Below are 17,119 nucleotides of genomic sequence, written 5' to 3'. Positions count from 1 at the left end.
TATGAGGATGACACGATTATAAAAGCTGCAGTAGATGGCAGCACGTCAGACATTGTTAACGCATAATTTTATTTCAAGTATGTACAGTAATGCAACATTGGCTAGCTAGACCACAAGTATATATATTTATTCTATTTAAACTATTTATTTATTATTTTTTTTAATTTTAATTTTAATTAATTGACAATTTTTAATTTTTAAATATAATATGTAAAAAATAATATTTAATTTTAATTTTTAACTTGGAATCATTGATTTTTATAACTCATATTTTAAAAAAATATTTAAAAATAATGAAATTTTAACAAAGTTTTTATTGGTTTTTAAAAATGATTTTTATTATTTTGTTACAATATAAAATATACATTATTTTTATTATTATTTTATATTTTATTATTTTTTTAAATTGTTTTATAATATTTATGTGTAATATGTAAATTGATGTGAACAATTTGAAAAAAAAGTATTGCAACTGATGATGCGAGAAGAAATTCAAGAAAATATTTTTGCATATTTGATAAAATAAGGTAAATGTCATTCTACTTTATTTATTTTTCTATACTTAGATTGATCAAATAGATATAATTTTGTAAATTAGTACAGAGAAATATGATTCTTAAAAGAATTGAGTTTAGAAAAAAAAAATATATATATATACATATATGGTTTTCATCTTTTAAATTTGTTTTTTTACAGTATATATATATATATATATATATATATATATATATATGTATTGTATCTTGCAATATGTATGTTGCTTACTAGTCAGAACAAAGTGAATACAGCAAAAACCACAACCGTCTAATATTCCTCTGCAGAAATATATACTTCTACTGCTATTCACATAAAGAAAAGCTTAAGTACAATATGTATGTTCTCAACCAACACATTTATATCTCTATTACATATTAGGAGATCATTTAAAGTACCTCCTTAATCCAAAAAGTTGCCAAGAAGCAAATCAATTTCTTCTTCTACAAGACCGTTGATTTTTTTGGCTATTTTCCCTGATAACTATATTGGAGCTATTGCACCAATGATTGTAATTTGTTTTATGTGTTTTGTGACATATTCTGGTTTATCTCCTGTTACAATGTACTCCAGAAAACTACTACCTTGTTCTTCAAAACATGTGAGAAATTCTTATACCATAGCTAGTCAATTTTTTCTAGTGATTAATAGTACAAATTAATATAAATAAATTTTAAAAAAATTGAAGGTATTGGGTGAAAAGTAGTTGACAATTTGTACACATTAGAACAAGAATGTAGTTAATTCAAGCTTTTTAGATTATACCTTGCAACTTTAAATTTAATTTATATATCAAAGATTAATACTGCTCACCATTATTTTACTTTTGGGTGCTAATTATTGTTTAGCTTCATTCTTTTTTTCTAGGGTGAGCAACCAAATATGTTATGTATACTAATGTTAAAAATAGCTTTCAAAGGATTTTCTTCATCACCATAGGCAATAAAGATAATTTATATAAACATATAAGATGACACAAACATCACCTTTTCTTATATATAAATTATCATTATACGAACTCTTTGTGCTAAGATTAAATCTACATAAATTCTAAATAATTTTGTTAGTATGAAAATTAATCTTCAATATTCATAAAGTAGATGTGAATTTTTTAATTCCTTTAGTAATTCACATTTTTTCCAATATTTTCTTTCAGTAATGGAAAATAAAATGAATGGCTTTGAAAGCTAGTATGAAATTAATAAAATTATATTTCAGCTAACAGTGTTAATATTTTTTTCTAATCTATTTCTGAAAATATGGATTTCAATCTTTGTATTAAATTTTTATTGATCAGCATTTTATAAAAGTAACAGAAATCATTTTCCTGGTTGTGGGCTGTAATTGTTAAGGCTGTAATGTGATCTTTTAGAGCTACTTTTTAGTAGCTTCTTTAATAATAATTTCTTTAGTACTATTTTTCAGACCTTCATTAAACAGATTATTATTGTAAAAGGGAACAAATCTGATAATTTTACATGGGGTTGCATCCATCCCATAAACTAAAACTTTATTGATCATTGTTACTTCATACTCTCAGAACCTACTAATAATGTAAGTTTCTCATAGTAATTATAAACATAGTCTAGTTTTAATTTCATTAGAAGTTGAATTTATAATTTTCCAAATATTTCCTCCATAATTCGGATATACGTTTATGAATAGCTGTTTCTTGATTCATAAAACAGGGTGTTAGGTTAGTCTAATATCAATCTTTGTGTGGTCTATTGCTACATCCATCCTTGACTGTGAAATCTATTTTAATAATCTTTACTCGCATTACTGCATGCATAATTCTCCAATTTCAATGAACATTTTTAAATGAGGGGAAAAAATGTAGATTAATATATTTTTTACAAAAAAAATTTACCAAGAACAATAACATCCAAGCGAACCGCATTGAGCGGATCATTCGCCACAATGAAATCACGTCCTTGTACAAAGTAATTTTCAACAACATTCCAGCTAGGAGCTATGCGTGCTGTAATAGTGTAACGAAGGCAAGCTTCATAAGTATTCTTAACAACATAAGTTGGCCTCGCAAACTGAAATCCAATTTAGTAAATTCTTTGAATTACACAATTATGTACAGACATAAAACAAATATAAATGAAAACAAAATCATTTATGATCACAATGAAGTGGTGTATAAATGAATTTTTGCAAACAGCTTTTAGACTACTATCTCAAACAAGGGGGTAAATATATATTCAATTAGCAGGCAGTAAAAAAACAGAATAATAATTCTGGTACTGAAAACAAATATTTAAAAAATTTAATTTGCCTTTTACTTTTATACACAATGTTTCATAAAAAGGTATTTATTTCTAAATTATTTATAAAATTACAAAAAAAAAAAAAAAATAGATGAGTCTTTTAAATGTTTTTTACTGTTATTAAGCCTATTTCAGTGTGCAATAAAAAATGACTGCTACAAGAGCTAAGCAAATGTATAGTCATAGTCTTCCAAAAGGCTTTTTAACATCTAAGTGGCAAATTTTATGACCTGAAGAACATTTTTGCTAATAATAAACTTTGCTCTTAAATAATAACTTTTACAAAAGTAATTGAAAATTAATTCTCATAATTATGTTTAGGGCTAATTGAGCACAGTACTAAATAATTATTTGAAACGTTCTAATGAGTTGAAAATTTATCAACACACTGCAACTGATATTTATATGCAGAATATTCTGCTATACAGTAATAATAAGTACAACTCATTGTTTTAAAGCCAATGTTTAACAAGCTATTAGACAAAAAAAGGCATTGAAAAAGAAAGTCAAATTAGTATTTAAACATCTAGAGCGTCTTAAAACCAATTTTCATGATGGAAACTGTGAATTCTGAGCACTATCATTTTGTAAATACAAAAACCATTCCTATTTCAGTAAAGTATGACAAAAAATAGTGTCAGACATTAAACAGAAATTGGTACATTATTTAAATGTAATAATTGGAAATACTGGTCTGTATGATATTTCAGTCTACTTGACAGCTGAGAATCAAAATTATATGTCGTTTAAGTCAAATTGAAATAGATGCAGCTAAATACCCTCGAAATGAGTGGACTGCTGCTGCATGTTGACATTAAAAGAAGGTAGCATTATAATGTTGCTGTGAAATTTAAATCCAGAGAAGGGATTGTTGAATGGAATGAAACTGAAAATCTGGAAAATATATGAAAACTGTTTATAAGTGGAAATTATAACAGGTGTGAATGTTGGACAAAGGGTACTTTTGCCTCAAATTGATTTGACATCCTCTGACAATACTGTCTCATTTTATTCTAAATGAAGACAAGTTCCTATATGTTTATCATTGTGCTTGACCATCAACAAGGTGCATGGACAAACTTTGGACAAGTAGGAATCTACTTATCTGAACTAGTTTCTGGCCATGGACAACTGTATGTTGCTCTATCATGTGCAAATTCGTTTAAAAATGAGGAAGTGGAGATTAAATCAAAGGGTCGACTCAGAGCTAATGTTGCCTGGAATGAAATCTTATGAACCACACAGTAAGTTACATATATTATAACTTACATAATTTACTTACTGATGCTGTGGAGCAGCACAGGTCCTCTAGTTATACTTATTAAATAATCATGCAGTCTCCATATCTGTATTCATACTTTTTTTTTTTCACTAGCCTTATTAGGTTCATTACTGTATATCATAGGCATATATGAATATATGATATTAAATAATGTTAAATTACATTCTGAAATTTCTTTTGTATTATTTTAAATTATGAACTTTTTTATAAGGGCATGCCAAAGCCACCTGGAAGATTTGTTACTTGAAAGCAATGAAGTAAAAAAAGGCCATCAAATTGTAAAAAAAAGAATATGTTTTTACATTAGAAATAAAATTATTTCTTTGTGTTTAGAGAATAGATTCTAAATTTTGGCAGTGGTTTTACCACATTTTTTTCACTACATTTAAAAAAATGTTACAAGTAAATTTTTTTTTCTTTTGAAGTCTATAGTAACTTTTATTTTTCCCTAAAAAAATCTGATGTTGACACCACATGACTTCTTTATACACCTATTAAATTATTCTGCAGTTGATTTAAACTTATTTCATTTGAAAATGAGATATGATCCTCCAATTCTTTAATAAAATGGACATTTACACACTTGCTGAAATATTAATTTTTATTAACATCAAATATTTATACAATTGTTAATCGAACAACATGAAATATTAGGATAGAGTGAAAGTCCCTTTATTACTCGTTTTATTAGATCAGTATTATTCGTATCTTTGTGAGATGCTGATTAACAAAGTTTCAGATTTCTGGTGGGTCATATAAATAAAAGTTAATAATATTTAATCTATTCTGTTTAGTGAACTCCCATATACTGATTACAAATGTTAATTTTGACCTTATGGTTTAAAGTATTCAGTTTTTATTATTGGATTAGTTTTTGAATAATCAAAAGTGAAAAGAAACATCATACAGGAAAAAGAAAGATAACATGAAGAAGATGAATATGAAGGAGATGAAAATGTTAAGAACCAGGGAAGAATAAAAAAAATTAAGAGAAGATGATAAATATAAAGAGCAAGAAAATGTTAAAACCAAAGAAAGAGTAAAAATATTAAAAGAGGATGATAAATATAAAGAGAGAGAAAATTTGAAAAGTAGAGAACGTTTATACAAATTAAGATCAGTAGAATTATATCAAACCAAAGAGCGAGCGATTAAATAATTGGCAACAAAAAACAAATAAGTGAAATGATGATAAACTCCAACTTTGGGAGAATATTGTCTGACAATCAGAAGAGGAGTAATGAACTAAAAGAAAAGAAATTTTTTGGAATTTATTTTAGATTGGGCATGTATGCCTCAGTGTATATGTTGTTCTTGTGAGGGTCTAATCTATTTTTCAGTCATTCTGTAGTTAAGTTTAACATTGATAAAATTAAACAGAAATTCCTGAATAATTAAATAAAATTAACAGAAATTAAACTAGAAAATCCCAAAAATAATCTATTCTAAATTATAATTTTTAATTAATATTAAATATTCGGATGCTTCACCAAATCTATTACATATGCACATATGTAATAATGCCTATTAAATTACTTATCCTCCTCAGTCCTGGAGTAAAACTTAAAAACAAAATTTATGGTTTGAATTATATAATGTCTAAAGGTTTTCTTCAATATTTTCTGCATTTTTTTATTACGGCCCCTAAATCTACGTGTTCCTTATAGGGGACATCAGGTCTTTAACCATCTTTTTCGTATGATAGGGCTGAAGTATATTTTTCAAAAATATCAATAAGCAAAGCCAAAATAAGAGCACTGAAACATTGTTTTATTAAATTTAAAATACATCAAAATAAAATTGATCAATATATTTCATAATAACTACAGTAATTAAAACAGAAATAATTTGTTGGGAATATTATCAACAAAATATTACATGCTACTGTACAGTACATTGTAAATTATAAAAAATACATTGAAAGCCTTAAAAATATGAAGACAGACTTCATTTACAAATCAGTGTTTTAAAAATATAAAATTACACTAAAATAAAATATTAGGTTGAATTAAAAATTTGACAAAATTAAAAATAGAAACAAAAATTTTAGAAATTACAATTCATGGTATAAATTAAAACAATTTCTGTTATCCTGCAAACAGAGAAATACTTTGCATATGGAACATTTAATATGTGCTTTATTAGCTGAACAGCCAGCAAAACGGCACCTATTTTTTTCAACCGGCGAAGGAAATTCTGGTAAATGAAGATACACTTTTCTTCTTAACGAATCAGGAGGTTGTGGAATGGTACCCTGATGATGTTCTGCTGGTTGTGGATCAACTTCAAAATCTGAGTCACTAGAATATCACAAGAGTTAATTCAGAATGAATTAACTCCTGTGCTACACTAGATCTGAAATCAAGATAGTCCAAGACATTCTTTTCGCAGTTCTGAAAGCAGTTTGGTCTCGCCTGTATTCAATCCAAGGCACTGCAACTGCGAAGTAGTTCATCATATGCATGATGAGACATACTTTCTCCTTTTTTGTCCGTGCAGAAATTCAGTAATAACAAATTACATGGTCTAAGAAATCAATTCCTACCATATTCATATTATAACACTTTACAGTGTTTGGTCGAGTTATCATTATGAACTGCCCATCTTTTTTGGACCAGCGTTTACATTGACCTGTTGGAATAGTCTTCACTTGAAGCTACAGTTACTGGTCTGTTGTCATTTCACTGAACTATCGCTATTTAACTATTACTTCTGACTCTCTGATCAATTTTCCCTCACCTTTGTTTTTTCATTTCTTTATTAGATTTCACCTGACAATTTGAAGGAATTCTGTTTTTCTGGAGAGTGCCAGTTCCTTGAGCCTGTGCTACACAATGCAACTGTTACAAAGGTATGAATGTAAAATTTTGGTCCATGTAAATAGTTACACCAGGAGGTAGGATGTCACAGAGTTTTATTACTGCCTTGCCTGCTATGTCAAGCTTATCAGAATATTCACCTTCGTAAATTGTGTCTCCTTTCCCTTGATATAAAAAAATCAGGGGAAAGACCACACCAACTGCAGTAACTACAAAGTTTTTTAGTCCACATGGATTTGGTTTCCCCTTAATATACTGGTGACATGATACTCTTCCCCAAAAGGGTTTCATTTGTTCATCAACTGAAACAGATTTTGACCTAGCATTTAGCCTGCACCCACTCTGAACTGACTTAATTATAGGCTGCACTTTTCAGAACTTATTAGATATTTTTTCTTGTAATGGGACAGTGTCATTTTGCAATTTCATATTATTTCATAATAAAAAATATCTTTCTCTACTAATATTGTTTGCAATAATTGGAACTCTAGTGTTCTGTTCTCAGTTCATGCATATACATGGATATTTTAATTAAGACATGATAATAGTCACTCCAATGAAAATTTTAATTTTTTGGATAGAGCACTTAAGAGTTTTACCAGTTTCAGATAAATATCTTTGACTGATAAAATCACTTAGCACTTTAAAAATATCTACTGGTATGTACTTACTTACGTACTCAATAGGAGGGAAATTAAAAGGTTGGGCTTCTACCTCTTCATGCTCTGGTGCAGGTGGAAGAGGGAAAAATTCCATAGACGTCTTCCAGAATAGCTTTGTTGGTGTTGCAGGTTCTATAACTTCCAGTGCAGGTTCTATAACTTGCAGTACATGTTCCTGATCACCTGTATTTTCTTCATTATCAACAACATCATCGTCATCAGATGAAGGTGAAGAAGACAAATAATCACTGCTTTCATTACGAACATCAACTGCAATTGTAGGATCCATATCCTCATCATCAGTCAAGCCACAGTCCAAAATATCGCCATCCAAATGTTTCCTTTCAAATTCAACAAACACAGTTGAACCTAGGCAGAGAAAACCATAACAATTAACAATTAAAAATGAAATTTTATTTGTATTTTCATAAAATAAAAAAAGTCTGAACACACTGTAAATGTTGGTCTGAAAATAATAAACTTTTGGCTAATGATTTTATTAAATAAATTAAAAAGTAGCCTGAATAGAATATTATAACACAAAACCCCTTAAAACTTGCTTGAATGGACAAAATTGTATTAAAAAGGTAATAAATTTACAGCTCAGTCAAGATAAAAATGAAGTATCAATATTTAAAAAAAAGAAATCTTGAGACCTGATGTCCCCTGCAGAGGGCATTAAAGTTTGGTTACCTGTCAATTGTTAAAACTACAGTTAAATTCATATTGAAATACCAGAGATGTTTTTTAGAAGTTTAAAAACATTTTAGTAATAAAAAAACTGAAGTAATAAAGAATATTGACAAGTACTTACAATTATCTCCTACAGAAAACTTGCGATTCCTGGAGTTGGCCATGTTGAAGTTTACAAAGCAGCTGATAGACAACTAATACAACCTTGTAAGATAGATCAAAATGTGCTGTCATCTCTCTTCTAACAGATGAACTACATAACAATACTACCTGTGAGAAAACCACTAGACTACCTGAAATACACCCTAATTTATGTCCCCCTGTAGGGATCGCCAGGACTGAGGAGGATATACACATTTTTAAAAGTACATAAAATTTTATTTCACTAATAACTTCTGATTTTTTGTATGATTAGTTTAATATTGTAAAATTTAAATTAATTCTTTAAATTAATAATTGTAAATTTAAATTAATAATTTAAGAATATTTATTTTAAAACTTTTTACAATAATTATTAATAAATCAATATATTTAAATTAAAAAAAAAAATAAACTAACAAAAGTTTTAAAAAAAGAGGAGATGAAGTCTAATTTGAACCAATGCACCTTCTGTTGCAAGATCCAAATATTTCATTAATTCAAATTTTACTTGGCTATAACTCTGGAACCAATGAAAATAAGTACCATTTATGATATATAGCTCAAAAGCTGTCAATGAGGGCTTATTACTGCAGTCAAGAAAAAATCCAAAATCCAAATTTTTGGGATTTTTTATTTTTTTTGGACACTTTTGGTTCAGTCAATTGCAATCAAAATGGGAACTGCACAATCAGATGTTACAACAGTTGTAAATTCAAAATTTCAACATTCTACAGCTAATTGTTGTTGAGTTACGAGAGATACGTACATACATACATACGTACAGATGTCATGCTGAGACTAGTCAAAATGGATTCAGGGATTGTCAAAATGGATATTTCCATTGAAATCTGAAAACCGAAATGTTTTTTCCTTTACTTCGTACAAGGAAGTAAATATCTACTACAATGTGAAATTATATTCCAAGTTTTTTCACAATCTTCCTCATCAGCCTAAGTTAGGGATTCCTTGTAAATGCTTGCTATATTCTACAATATACTATATAATTCATGATGAAGAACTACACAGAATAAATATAAAGTTTTGATATGAATGTATATCATACAAATTAATACAGTAGTTTGATGCATCTAACATATTTTATATATTGGTAGATCTAATTATGAACTTATAACTGACAATAGGCAACAATTAACAGTAAAAAAAAGAACTTAAAATGACAGGTCCATCTTGAGTCCTCTGACCAAATTCAACACATCACAAAAGCCGGTAGTAGATTTTTTGAAACAGAGGAACAAATCCCACTAACTACTTAAGACTACTCAAATAGTCCGATGAGGATTCATGAATGCAGGGAACATGAGGGTCCCCTCATGTACCCTGGAATTAGCAGCTGTATAAGTGGTATTACAGCATGCCAGGATGCTGCTATGCATGATGCACACTAAGATGCAAGTGAATTGGTAAAATAATTGTAAATAATAATAATATATAACAAAAATTATAGAAAAATATAATGTGAACACATTAGATATAATAAAACCTAACAAGTATAATTTATATTTAAGTAGCAAAAACAGTAGAAGGATTACATAAAGAATAGTCTATAACCTCTCAAATAGGTATAAATATGTAAAAAAAACAACAAAATAAAACACTACTTACATGTAATCCATTTTTCTTTAGAACTGGTTGCAATTTATTAAGTGAATAAAACTCTTTGCTAACAATAATATAAATATTATGTAAACCTCCTAATTCAGGAGTTGCAATCAGTTCTGGTATTGTAAATATTAATCGTCTGTAAATAAAAAACTATTCATTATTGAAAAGAAAATTGTCATTAATTTTTTCAAATCACTACATGTTAAATCATACTCTGAAGCTGTATCTTTAGAAGTTTGAACTAAAAGTGCTGCAAGAATTTTTCAGTTTTCAAAATGTAAAAATAAATTTCTAGAAATTCATAAATCTTTATTTCAAATCTGAAATTTTCCTTACAAAACGATTCCTTCTTTTGTTCTTTACAATCTTTATTTTATAACTTCAGACAAAGTTATTAAAATTATTTTTAGAGGTTTTAAGATGAACAGAAAATTTTGTGACAAAATCTTATAAAAGAAAGAGCAAAATTGATTAGCTATATATAAAGCATTTACTTCTAAAAGAAAGTGAAAAACGGTAAAGCAAGATGAGAATTAGAATATATAAAACAGATAACATATGGAATGTAAGATGAATTACAAAGATTTTGAGCATTGTTTGAAGTAAAAACTAGAAGATTTTAAATAAGAATTTTTTTGCATAATACTGGTAAGGGAATCCTATAATGTGTATTGGGAAGAAAGGATTTATAGAAGTGTAATTGACATCCATGTCAACTATAATGCTGAATTAGTCTGAAGTGTAGCATGTAAATGAAAATAATAAATTAAGAGTAGTAGTGGCTACAGAAAATGATGTTTTATGGAGAAATTTTTGAAGGATCAGATTGGAATGCATATGGCTGTGACTCACCAAGGATAGCTGCAGATACAGCAGATAAAATACAGCAGTAACAGCTGGTTTGGCTTGGACTTGTGAGCCAAGTGGGGCTACACCCATTCTTTAAGTTTTCTATATAATTGAAGTTATTGTTCTTTGGTTTTTAGTAATTTTAATGTTATAAATAGTGTTTTGTTAAAGTTTATTTAATTTTTATTACAAAATCATCTTTTCACATTTTTTGTTCTGTGTATCTTGAATATATAATAATGGACATAACTCCAAGAAAGTGTTTGGAATTGTTTCCCTTTCTGAGCATACAAATATGACATGACAAATACCTTCTGAATGTAATGTTGGACTAAGGACAGTGAATGCTATTTTAAAAGAATTGAAAGAAACTGGTTCCTTTTCTCCTCAAATGAAAGGCAAATACAGCTGTAAAAGAAAAACTTCTCCAACATAGGATTTGAGAGACACATGAGACAACATAGGTTATTAATGAGAAAAAGTAAACTTGATCCAAAATTATCTGCTGTGGACGTAAATCAAGAATTAGCAGCCAGTGGACCAGATTTACATTTGTCATAACAATTGTTAGACACTGACTTCTTGCAGCTGGATGGAAACCCTCTGAGCTAGCTAAAAAACAGCTTTTAACCAGTAATTTGAAAAAAAACTCTTGTGGATCAAAGAGTGCTAAATGAACTAAAGAAGCTGGAAAAATGTTATGTTTTTTGACAAGTCACATTTTTATGTTCAGGGGCAAAGAGTTCCATGTGTTAGAAAAGCATCAGATGAAAATACATCATCAGCACATATCTAGCAATCTAACTGATTGCTAGATATGTGCTGTTTGTGCTAGATATGTGCTAGATATGTGCTGATTGGGGTTGTTTCATATTGAAGGCCCTTGTTCATTACTTCCAGTAGATGGAATATTGAAAAGTGATGGATATATCAAGATTCTGAAGGAAAGGATTATGACACAACTTCAAATCAAATTTCTACAACGCAACAGAGTGTTTCAACAAGATTTGGTGCATTGCCATTCTAGCAAAAAAATGGAAAAATTATTCGAAGAATGAAATGTTAAAGTGCTCCCTGGCCAGGTAACTCCCCAGACTTAAACTCAAATGACTCTCAAAAATAAATTATACCACAAACACTGACCTGATTAAAGCAATAATACTGGTATGGTTTCATGATGAAAAAATGTGAGAAAAAAATGTGTAGAACACTTGTTGAATCGATGCCAAATCGTGTAAGTGATTAAGAATAAAGAAGGAAATATTAATTACTAGATATTCACGAATTGTACAGGTATGATATCTTTTTTAATATAGTTACTTTTTATTAAATAACATCTGTGTTCGGACTAATCTGCAAGCTACTGTAATTATATGAAATAGTGACTGGGTGTAGAGAGTTAGTAACAGTTGCTTAAAGTTAAAATTTTAAGTTTTATACTTAAACTTATAAGAAATTTATATTTCTATCTCAGTGACTTAATTTCAATGGTAATCTATTGTTAATTAATATTTTATGAAGGCTAATTAATTGCACATGATAATATTTTTTTGTCATTCAATATCTGAATAACATATCACCATTTATTTTTGAGAACTTATTTTGTCACCAATCATTTATTTGATTAATTTTTATTTAATTCATTTGTTGTTATTGCTTTTATTATTATTGTTACTTGTTTTTGTGTTATTACTTTTTTATGTATATACAAAGTTTAATTGTGTCAACCAAATTTAATCCATTTTTTTAACACATAACATGATAAATTTTGAAACTTGATAAAAAAATTCAAATAGTAATTTAATCGACCATCTGTAAAATACTTTGATCAATAAAACTTATTAATAAATTATTTAAAACTTATTTTCTAAATACCAAGAAGTATGCAACAAAATATTATTGTAATACCATTATGTTTAATACATCATACTCTATGCAGAGGTAACAAAAAATAATTTTGTGCTCAACCTACATCTATCAATAACATATACCCCAACTTGTAGAACACTACAAAATATAAATACAACAAAACACTCAACTTCCTACATCCAAAACAGAAGACAAGCACACCTTTAAAATAAATAAATTATCACAATTGATATACTCATGAACAACATACTTGATCACCCTACACAATACAAGCATACACTTTTTAACACCGCATTACATTGGAATACACAGATATTTACATCAGCAGACAGATATTCTGAAGAATGCAATACCTAATGAATGTTAATGATTAATTACAATCACATAATATATAAAACAAAAAATGAAAAACAAACTTAGTGATAAAAAACACCTATTGTTAATATACTTCGACAAACTTAAGAAAAATGCAATTTTTCAGGAAAGAAGGTTATTGTGTTGTATTCAAAACCATGGGCAGAATGCATAAGATTGACTGACTAAATAACAAAGCAACATCATAAACATATGAACTCAGGCATAACAAATTAAACTACAGTAATTATATTAATTTAGTGACTATAAACTGAACAAAGGTATACACAATAGAAAAATCAACCTTTGCAAACCACTTTATGAAACAATACTCGTAAAAAAATATCAGTTAGGACATACAATTTATATACATAGCACATAAAACACAATCTCAACACACTTGAATAACATGAAATTTATTAATACACAAAATTCAAATAAAAATAATAAAATGAACCAACACAACATATTAGACATACTATATTTGACCAACTGTGTTTCCAAATATGTTTAGATGAGTCCCATGAACAATAATTTCATCTGCAATAACGGAATGTGCTGAATTATAGTTCTCAAAAGATAATTGAAAAACATATTTCTATGTATTCAGGAAGTATAAAAAATAATTTATTTTGTAAATGTGTAAATCTTATTTCATTGTGCTGGTCTATAATATGTTATCATATGTCAATAAATAGTAGCCATAATAAAAAAAAGAACAATACCTTTAAAAAAGGAACTAAAAAGTATTAAAACATATGTAAGTATCAAAACATACCTGCATTTCAAAGCTGTCCACTGGTAAAATGAATACATTGATGTTGTAGGTTTATCACTTTCTTCATACCATGCAACAATACAACACAAGTTTTCAGCATCTGGCACTTTAGCAAATAATATTTTTTTTGTACCTTCCTGTTTAGTTTGAGCTGGTGTAGACCATAGTCTACAGTAGCAAATAGTTTTACAATTAAAAAAATATATTACAGAAAAATAAATCAACATCATTATAATTAACAATAATTAATATCAAAACCATAACAAAACATCTACAGAAAAATTTTTATTGTAAAAAAAAAACAAATATGATATCTAATAAATGTACACTATGATTCTGATTTGAGATAAGAGATAAAAGCTAATTCATTAATAAAGAACTTGTTATATAAATTTATTATGCTTGTTGTATACACAAGAGTTATTTAAATAAGTGTTCTTTATATATAGATGGGATTCTAATAAAAGTATATAATTAATTAAAATATATAAAGAAAAAATATATATACATTTAAAACAGTAATATAATTATTATTAATACACTTAATTATTTAATTAATTAGTATTTGAAACAAACTTACCATGCTCTATTTTTGAATAATACATAAAAATAAACAATCTTGTCATCATATCACTAGAATAACAGTACAATACTTAAAAATTGTGTAAAATACTTCTTTATTAATGCTGCACTACAATTTACCTATGGCGGAAGAAGATACAAGAAAAGTGCAAAGTAAAGGGAGTTACAAGAGATTTACTGATGGCAGATAAGTGGCATCATTAATTTTCTTAACCAAATTTATCTTGTGTTTTCACAAAATCAAACTTGATATAATAATGGATTATTGACATATTGTTTTTAATTACACTTAGTCATTTTTTTAATGATTGCACTTATCTAGTTCTATCAAATTTCTAAAAATCAAGTTATTCTTCAAAATAATTAACAGTATTTCATATGGACTCTTGAAGAAGTATATTTGTGCTTTCTTGAAGACATTTTAAACGGATTCCTAGAAACTGGCAATTCCCTAAGCTAAATTTCAGGGAACATACATACTGTTTTTCCTTAGATGTGAATTTAAAAGAATACCCTCAGGAGATACCTTCTATTTAAGAAAAGCAAAATAAGGGTTCATGATATAGAAAGTTGAGAACATATTGTTTTAAAGAAGGAAGTAAATAAAATTTATTAGTATTTAATTACTAACTATATCAAGGAGGTCTAAATAAAATAAGTACTGGAATTTTTAAATGTATTTGACAGTGTAGTTCTCAGAGAAAGATGACAATGAATATTAGACAAAAATATTAAATTTTTATTACAGCCTAAATTTAATACAACAGTAGAACTCTGACTTAGATTAAAACATTTTCAACTGCACATGGTAATTTTCATCAACATGATGGAGTGAGGATTACTCCTTTTTAGAATAATAAAACATCATGATTAATATAAATAAATATAATATTGAATGCTATTATAATATTGAATGAGTATTGAAAATATGATTCCAGAAAATCTTCACCATTTCATTCCTCAATAATGTCTCAGATGGAGCACATTTTAAAGAATGATAAGGAAACCCACTGTGGTGATATTGTATTTTTGTTCTTTACTGTGTTAATTTAGTATGCTCTCAAATTTACTGAGTTTGTAAGTTTTATAATTTTGTATTACTGAAGTGTGTTAAGATCTTGACTTTCACTAGGTATGTTTCAAACTTGCATACTATGGTATCTTTATACCAGTGTTTGCATAAGGTGATTTGCAAAGCTTTGTTCTAATATGACTAATGTGTATACTCATTTTCTGTATCTGTGAATGAATGTGGTTCAGTTTACCCAGTACAAATATTTGTTTAGGATTAGACAAGATTTCAAACAAAAATATAAAAGTTAATATAATCTAAAAAATACACCTTCAAACACACACAAATGCCACTTCAAATAAATATACCTTGTAGTACCAATATTAAAAGCGTAACTCAAAATCTACACACAAGATAAAATTATTAGATCTATCACTAACTAAGGCAGCCTACATAGAATAAATGACAACACATGAACAAAATCATTGGTCACATGTAAAGAATTCAAATATATAGAACATTAAACATCTCATCAGTAACATTAAGGAAGAATACATATCAAGCAACACTTTACTTGCAACATTTGAGATAATGTATATCTACAATAATGTATCTCTGCTCATCAACAAACTCAATCCCAACTTAAATTTCACTCTAGAATATAACAAAATTCTCACATTCTTACAACTTTCTTTATAATCTGAATAGACAGCAAGCACAACTTATACAAACTTTAAAAACTCACCACAATCGACACCTATCCATAATATGTCACATACAACATAAACATGCAACTTTTCATGTTAGTTACTTATTTTACTTTTTACTACACTGAAGGATTCAGAATATTCATAACTGAAGAACGTTAAATAATAAATCTAGTAATATAAAATAGCTAAGCATCTATACTTAGAGACATTTTAACAGAGAAAAAAACTGAATGAATAAAAACATATGTAATGACAAAAAATAAATAACATAACATAACAAACAGTATATAAAGTAACAAGCATTTCACTCTTTTGCTTTCAAAATCACAGGTAAAATATGCAAGATCACTTTAGTAATAACAAAGTATACCCTAATAAACCCAGCAATCTTAGCATTTATCTAACAATAAACTGTATATGATTGTGGTAAATAGTTTACATGATAAATCAAATGTATCCACACATATCACTAATACATACAAACACTAACAAAAAATTTGAGTCATCCTTGTTCACAGAAATTGGAGAAAAATAAAAATTTTACAAATACTATAAAAATTGCAAACTCAATGCCCTTGAGCAGTAAAAAAAAAATCATTCATTATATTTGACAAACATAACATACTAAATAAAAAGCACAAATCAAATAAACTACTAAACTACATATTCAAAAAGATGTCATATATGTAAATAAACTGATAAATTGACACATATTTAACTACATGTTAAATGAGAATGCCAACCTACAGGATGGCACACAAAATAATCCAATATTTGTTGTGGCAGTAATTGTTTAGGTTAATTATTAATGTGTTTTATGTTGGCAGAAGTGACAGCAGTTCATTAATATTAATTTCTTCTCTTTCCGAGTGTGCTGTTAGTGTATCGTTCCAAGATGACTGACAAAGTAAGAGTGACTTGAACAGCGCATAAAG

General features: G+C 27.8%; 1 protein-coding gene across 2 annotated transcripts in view; it reads right to left on the bottom strand.

Moving 5' to 3' along the window:
* The window catches only part of LOC142319194 (uncharacterized protein C18orf63-like), a 48,593-nt gene that overhangs the window by 24,046 nt on the left and 7,428 nt on the right, over positions 1 to 17,119 (bottom strand). Inside the window, exons 2-4 of one of the 2 annotated variants that reach the window (XM_075356187.1) lie at positions 13,881 to 14,048; positions 10,031 to 10,166; positions 2,405 to 2,579 (exon numbers count right to left, since the gene is read on the bottom strand). In XM_075356187.1, the coding sequence (XP_075212302.1) occupies positions 2,405 to 2,579; positions 10,031 to 10,166; positions 13,881 to 14,048 (479 nt within the window). The remainder of the gene's footprint in view (positions 1 to 2,404; positions 2,580 to 10,030; positions 10,167 to 13,880; positions 14,049 to 17,119) is intronic. The other variant, XM_075356188.1, reaches the window with a different exon arrangement.

The sequence above is a fragment of the Lycorma delicatula genome, chromosome 2, assembly GCF_047948215.1.
Source record: "Lycorma delicatula isolate Av1 chromosome 2, ASM4794821v1, whole genome shotgun sequence".
In the NCBI taxonomy this organism is placed as follows: Eukaryota; Metazoa; Arthropoda; class Insecta; order Hemiptera; family Fulgoridae; genus Lycorma; species Lycorma delicatula.
Note: the sequence above shows the minus strand (reverse complement) of the source record. Positions and strands in the feature narration are given on the sequence as shown.